The 7,203-nt window shown below is 52.5% G+C and overlaps 1 protein-coding gene across 1 annotated transcript in view; it reads right to left on the reverse strand.

Moving 5' to 3' along the window:
* Positions 1-7,203, reverse strand: part of ascc3 (activating signal cointegrator 1 complex subunit 3) — a 66,483-nt gene that overhangs the window by 50,806 nt on the left and 8,474 nt on the right. The window contains exons 2-4 of the mRNA XM_067238132.1: positions 5,456-5,616; positions 5,163-5,346; positions 3,486-3,650 (exon numbers count right to left, since the gene is read on the reverse strand). Of these exons, the coding sequence (XP_067094233.1) occupies positions 3,486-3,650; positions 5,163-5,346; positions 5,456-5,616 (510 nt within the window). The remainder of the gene's footprint in view (positions 1-3,485; positions 3,651-5,162; positions 5,347-5,455; positions 5,617-7,203) is intronic.

A 7,203-nucleotide genomic window follows, 5' to 3' on the forward strand; every position in this document is an offset into this window, starting at 1 on the left:
TGACGCCAGCCTCTCTGGATCACCACTGGGACAGGGAAACTGCTTTTACAGCATGCCGTAACGTCTGTTTAAGAGGCAGGCTGTTTCTCTTCGTCAAGGGCCGTGATAAGTGCAGTTTTATGGTTGACGGGCAGCAGTCAGGATCTTCAGAGGACGTGTGTGTGTGTGTGCGCGTATGCGTCTCTTTATCTATCTTTCTCTCTGTCTGTGGAACTTTCTGTCTCTCACCTAGCTGTGATCTTGGCAGAGCTGTGTCTGGGGTCTGGGTAGGGCTGTATCTGGGTACAGCTGTGTTTGGGGTCTGGGTAGAGCTGTGTCTGGGGTCTGGGTAGAGCTGTGTCTGGGGTCTGGGTAGAGCTGTGTCTGGGGTCTGGGTAGAGCTGTGTCTGGGGTCTGGGTACAGCTGTGTCTGGGGTCTGGGTAGAGCTGTGTCTGGGGTCTGGGTAGAGCTGTGTCTGGGGTCTGGGTACAGCTGTGTTTGGGGTCTGGGTAGAGCTGTGTCTGGGGTCTGGGTAGAGCTGTGTCTGGGGTCTGGGTAGAGCTGTGTCTGGGGTCTGGGTAGGGCTGTGTCGGGGCTATGAGACTCCTTGAGTTAATTTCACTCTCTGAATCCTTCTCTCTCTCTCAGGCTCTCAACATAGTCTCACCGTCCAGAGATACTTGGCTTGTTTTGGTTTGCCTTTGTAGAATTAAAGACCTGTCCTTCAGGGAACTGTATTCTTCTCTACTGCCATATTTTATTGATGAAGCCACTCATCCTGTGGTTTCCAGAGGCAACAATCTAGCAGGCGCACACACACACACACACGCAAGCAAACACACACACACGGGGACACGCATGCTCTCCCTCAAGAGCTTACTGTGCACCAATCAATAATTCACTGCATCTTAAAAACAGGAATAACTTCTAATGTGTTGACTTTTGGTTCCACCTTGCTCACACACGCACACACACACACACACACATTATACTAGCAAACACGAGAAAGCAATCTCTGCTGTATTGTTCCTGTTCATCTGTGATATCATGCACAGACTCTTCATGTGACGGCCTGTGTATAGATGAAGTTATTGCAGCCATTTTGCATTAAAACATGTTTCGAGTCGCTTCTCTGCGAGGTGATCTTGACCTCACAGTGAATCTCTTCCTCTCGGCAGACTGTCAGGCCGGACTCCTAAACCTCTGAACGGCGCGAACAAAGAAACAGGTTCTTTCTCGAACGTTCTTAACAGGTCCAAGATACCTGGTTCGCATGGTGGAAAAAACGCAAGGCCGCTTCCGACAAGAGGTCGGGTGGAAGCGATGTGACCCTATTAGGCGGCGCTTTGTGAGGGCATCTTCATGTGCTGATGAGTAACTCTTGCGTTTACTGGGCTCTCTGTCGTGACGGCGCGGTCATCAATTCAGACGACGGGAACCTTGTCCTTGGGATTCCTGCAAACATTCTCGGTTCATCGGCATGGACTCCACACGTCTTTTGTGCCGCCTTCTTTTTCACTGCTGAATGGTTTGCTCTTTCCCAGAGAGGGACAGACAGACAGACAGACAGACAGACAGACAGAGATAGAGAGAGAGAGAGAGAGAGAGAGAGAGAGAGAGAGAGAGAGAGGCAAACAGACAGTGCCTCACTGGAGGAGAAGAGGAGGAGAGGAGGAGAAGAGGAGGAGAGCAGGAGTATAACCCAGTCAGCAAGTCTAGATGCGTGAGGGCTGCAGATAACTCCAGTCTGAACCCAGTAAACAGCAGGGTCACATGGAGAGACCGCTTTCAATTAACCAGCGGTTAACCCCAGCCAGAGGTCCCCTTTCTGCACTGCCACACACACAAATATACACAGACACACGCACACACACCCTCTCTGTATCTCTCGTGGTCTCTCCCTGTCTCTGCAGAGCTTCCAGCCTCTCCTCTCCACCTGGCCTTCAGCAGTACCACAAACACGGGTGCCGCAGGACAGCAGCCGCAAGCTGAGCGTGCGTGTGTGAGAGTACAGGGAGAGAGAATACCATCCAAATCCTTCTTACTGTACCTAAGGGACCAGACAATCCCTACCCCCCCCTTAATCATTCCTGGGACGGATTGACACCTGCCAGGAGTCTGTCATGAAGGAACACCGACACGGAACGTTCTGGGAGCGTCTCCTCGCCTGGCAGCATTTGCATAATCACTCTAATATCCCTGCTGGCCGGACGGCCGGCTGCACAGCCCCCTGCCAGTCATCATCGGGAGGATTTCTCACACACACACACACACCCATAGACACGCACACACCCATAAACGCATACACACACACACAGCCTGAAACTCACGCCAACCATGGAAATGAATCAATCAAGAGGACATCCAACAAGCCGGGGTAACACACAAACGAGAGAGGCTTCAGGGCCACACACAGGGCCCCTGTGTGTGTGTCTCTCTGCCTCTGAGTGTGTGTGTGTGTGTGCCTGCATGCATTTGTGTATGTCTGTGTGTGTGTCTGTGAGTGTGTGTATGAGCTGTACCACCTGTCACCGGTTCACGCGCAAAGCGCCGCAGCTCCTGCACACGCCCGCGCGATGTTATCGACCGTCTGAACGCACGCCAGAACTTTCCGCGACTTCCAATAGACACGGGCGTTCGCACACGCGTGCCACGTAGGCGTGGCCCTGCACCGTGGCACGCGGGTTTTACTGACGTGTGACCAACGCGTACGGGACGCGTCCACTCCACCCGTCATGCGCCTCACACACGCGCCTGACTGTTTGGTAGATATCTATGCGTGCGCACAGGCGGTCGTGTGTGCTGTGCATGCAGACACAGAAACACCTGCACGTCTGGACGCGTGAGGTCTTTCGAAATTCATGTTGGCGTTGTTAGTCGGTGATTATTGCCTACCACAGTTTTAGCATGGTGGATGCGAGTCCAGCCATGGATTGTTTGTTTACGCCTGTGAATGACTGGGAACTGACGGCACAAAAATAATTTCTAAAAAGCCATCTGACCCTGCCGAAAGATCTCACGCGTTTAGGCGGGCAGGCCTGTGCGCACGCCTCATCAAATGTAATATGCACAAATTATGCTTGTTTATACGCACACCAAATTTTCTATCCAACTGTAAGGTGTAGTATTCATTCCCTTTTAAAACTCGCCAGGGGGAACGCACTGTGTGACACTGATTACACCCCATAGTGTGTGTCTCTGTGTGTGTGTGTATCTCTGTGTGTGTGTGTGTGTGTGTGTGTGTGTGTGTGTGTGTGTGTGAGAGAGTGTCTGTGTGTCTCTGTCTGTGTGTGTGTGTGTGTGTGTGTCTCTCTGCGTGAGTGTGTGTGTGTGTCTCTGTGTGTGTGTGCGTGTGTGTGAGTGTCTGTGTGTGTGTCTGTGTCTCTCTGTGTGTGTGTCTCTCTCTCTGTGTGTGTCTCTGTGTGTGTGTGTCTCTCTCTGTGTGTGTCTCTGTGTGTGTGTGTCTCTCTGCGTGTGTGTGTGTGTGTGTGTGTGAGGTCCTGACCTGGCGGAGGGTGCGGGCCACCAGGCTCTCCAGGACAGGCCCTCGGTCCTCGTGCAGCAGGTGCACCTCGTCCAGGATGAGCAGACGCACCATGTGGGACAGAGCCACGTCACCCACGCTCTTCCTGGTCACCACGTCCCACTTCTCTGGAGTGGTCACCAGCACCTGGAGCACGCACGCACCATCACCAACAGAGACACACACACACACACACAGAGACAAGGGGGTCAGTATCTGGATCATCCAGGACAGTGTTTCCGCTATGTTGATTTTTCCGTGGTGGCGCGCCACGGCTAAATTTCTGCCGCCACGGTATCAGAAATAGGGCTGTACAAAATTGGAGACCGTCTATCAGCAGTGATTGTTAGAGTGCATGTCGGAGAATAGCACGGACACGCGCTTCACAGCGCAGTTGAGATTGCGTGTGTGCGTCCTTGAGAACTGTAAGTCGTATAATTTATGTTGTCAGTTCATTTAAGCCTGTTATTGTATAAGTCTATAGTTCTTGCGAATTTAAATTAAGTTAACTGGTGATTTTCGTTGTTTGTATTCTTCCCCTGCTAGCTAAATTGCACGTCTGTTGATTCGATAGCGATTGCTGCCTTTGCTCACGTTTGTATTTTAGGTGCATTATTATGCTGAAGTAGTTTTAATGAATAAATAGTGGGTTTATTGTTATTATTTGCTACAGAATGCTTAGCCTTTCAAGTGAAGCAGACAGTGTACATGCTTTCGAGTACCTTAAATCGATAGGCTATAGGCTACTGACCATTTACAATAAGTTGTTACGTCTATTATTAATTGGCAGCATTCATGCCATTTAGAACATACTTTATGAGTGGAAGGTGTCTTTAAGTAGCCTAGCCTTATTGCTTTAGGGGATATAGGACGAAAATATGTGCAATATTACATATTACATTAACGTGCTCTGAAATATAGGGTTAGAACTTTTTTCGGTGGGGGGGGGTGGGGGAGGGGGGTTGGGTATCGGACAGACCCGCCCCTACTGCAAAAGAAATCCTAGAGGAAACACTGCAGGAACACCTGTGTGCACCTAAGACAGACAGAAAGACACAGAGAGATGGAGGGAGAGACGGAGAGACAGAGAGATACAAAGAGAGAGAGATAGAGTGTGAGAGAGTGAGAGAGAGAGAGAGAGAGAGAGAGAGAGAGAGAGAGAGAGAGAGAGAGAGAGAGAGAGAGTGAGACAGAGTGAGAGACACAGAGAAGTGAGGGTCTGCTACTTCGAGAAGTGGCCACTTACAACACCTCAGTCACAATTAAGACTTCTTAAGAATTAAGACTAGGATTTTACTGCGAGATAAAAGACAAAAACACACAAGGCTGCATAATGAATGAGTGTCTGGGAATGGGGAAACTCCTATTAAACACTTTCTGTAAAAGCAGTTAATTAAATCCTCTCTAGTTTGCATTTAAATCAATCTGCCCGGCCATTAGAGACTGGAGCGCTCTCTCTCTGTCTCTCTAACACACACACACACACACACCATGCACATACACACCGTACACACGCATACACCATACACATACACACACACCTCCTAATTGGGAGCTGCCTCAAAATGGATGCTCTGGCAGGCAGGTTGGAGTGCTCGCTTTAATTACCCCCCTCCCCCCCCTCCCTCCCCTCCCAAAACACTAAAAGACGGGTTTCACGTTAGCGACAAGCGCGCCACTATTGCCTTCTGTGGTGTAGGACGTCTGCCACGAGCCCTGGTTACTGCAGGGTCCTGCAGGGTCCTGCTCCTCAGGGTCCTGTTCCTCAGGGTCCTGCAGGGTCCTGCTCCTCAGGGAGCTGCTCCTCAGGGAGCTGCTCCTCAGGGAGCTGCTCCTCAGGGTCCTGCTCCTCAGGGTGCTGCTCCTCAGGGTCCTGCTCCTCAGGGAGCTGCTCCTCAGGGTCCTGCTCCTCAGGGTCCTGCTCCTCAGGGTGCTGCTCCTCAGGGTCCTGCTCCTCAGGGTCCTGCTCCTCAGGGTCCTGCTCCTCAGGGTCCTGCTCCTCAGGGTCCTGCTCCTCGGGGTCCTGCTCCTCGGGGTCCTGCTCCTCGGGGTCCTGCTCCTCAGGGTCCTGCTCCTCAGGGTCCTGCTCCTCAGGGTCCTGCTCCTCAGGGTCCTGCTCCTCAGGAGCCGAGTGCACCAGCTGGGCGTACGCCTGGGTGTAACGCTACGTCCGACGTAGAACTGAAAGTTACGACTAACTTAAAGTTACGACTAGTGCACCAGTTAGACTTAAGCCCTTTATGTGCTGCACCTGGGTGTACATTTTACGCCTAGTGGGGAGCAGGCTTAAGTTGGAAAATCGGACTAATATCCATGGTAATTATAATGTACAACCGTTTGATCGCACATGCAGCGCGTCTTGTTTATAGGCAACATATGGAAAGGACATTAAGGCGAGAAAAAGTTGTCCGTGATCGCACAAATCCACTGTTAATTTGATTGGTGATCGATTTCCAAGCTGATTGTTTCTGTTTGTTTGTGTTGATATTATTACATTTCCCCGTGAACACGCTTCTATTCTGAGTAAACAACTCTAGAAGTTTTCTAATTTCTCTATCAGTAAAATGTATTTTCCTTTTCTTTCTTTTTTAAATCCATGGCTTGTTTTGAAGGGAGATAGGCTAGCTAAGTGCGCTTTGGATAGGCTCTTAAATGTGTTGCTTGGCAACGATCGACACTTTCGCATTTTCACAAGGACGCACATCTTAAAACCAGGCGTAGCTACGACCGTGGCCTGTCAAGCTTGGTGCACTCGGTGTAAATTCAAATCACAAAGTCGGACGTAACTAAGACCGACGTAGGAGTTAAGAACAACTTTTTTACGCCCAGCTGGTGCACTCGGCTCCAGGGAGCTGCTCCTCAGGGTCCTGCTCCTCAGGGTCCTGCTCCTCAGGGTGCTGCTCCTCAGGGTCCTGCTCCTCAGGGTCCTGCTCCTCAGGGAGCTTCTCCTCAGGGTGCTGCTCCTCAGGGAGCTGCTCCTCAGGGTCCTGCTCCTCAGGGTCCTGCTCCTCAGGGTGCTGCTCCTCAGGGTCCTGCTCCTCAGGGTCCTGCTCCTCAGGGTCCTGCTCCTCAGGGTCCTGCTCCTCAGGGAGCTGCTCCTCAGGGTCCTGCTCCTCAGGGCCCTGCTCCTCAGGGTCCTGCTCCTCAGGGTCCTGCTCCTCAGGGAGCTGCTCCTCAGGGAGCTGCTCCTCAGGGAGCTGCTCCTCAGGGAGCTGCTCCTCAGGGAGCTGCTCCTCAGGGTCCTGCTCCTCGGGGTCCTGCTCCTCAGGGTGCTGCTCCTCAGGGTGCTGCTCCTCAGGGTCCTGCTCCTCAGGGTCCTGCTCCTCAGGGTCCTGCTCCTCAGGGTGCTGCTCCTCAGGGTCCTGCTCCTCAGGGTCCTGCTCCTCAGGGTCCTGCTCCTCAGGGAGCTGCTCCTCAGGGAGCTGCTCCTCAGGGTCCTGCTCCTCAGGGTCCTGCTCCTCAGGGAGCTGCTCCTCAGGGTCCTGCTCCTCAGGGTCCTGCTCCTCAGGGTCCTGCTCCTCAGGGAGCTGCTCCTCAGGGTCCTGCTCCTCAGGGAGCTGCTCCTCAGGGTCCTGCTCCTCAGGGAGCTGCTCCTCAGGGTCCTGCTCCTCAGGGTCCTGCTCCTCGGGGAGCTGCTCCTCAGGGTCCTGCTCCTCAGGGTCCTGCTCCTCAGGGTGCTGCGTACAGGAAGCTGCGTACA

Source organism: Osmerus mordax, chromosome 6 (genome assembly GCF_038355195.1).
Source record: "Osmerus mordax isolate fOsmMor3 chromosome 6, fOsmMor3.pri, whole genome shotgun sequence".
NCBI lineage: Eukaryota > Metazoa > Chordata > Actinopteri > Osmeriformes > Osmeridae > Osmerus > Osmerus mordax.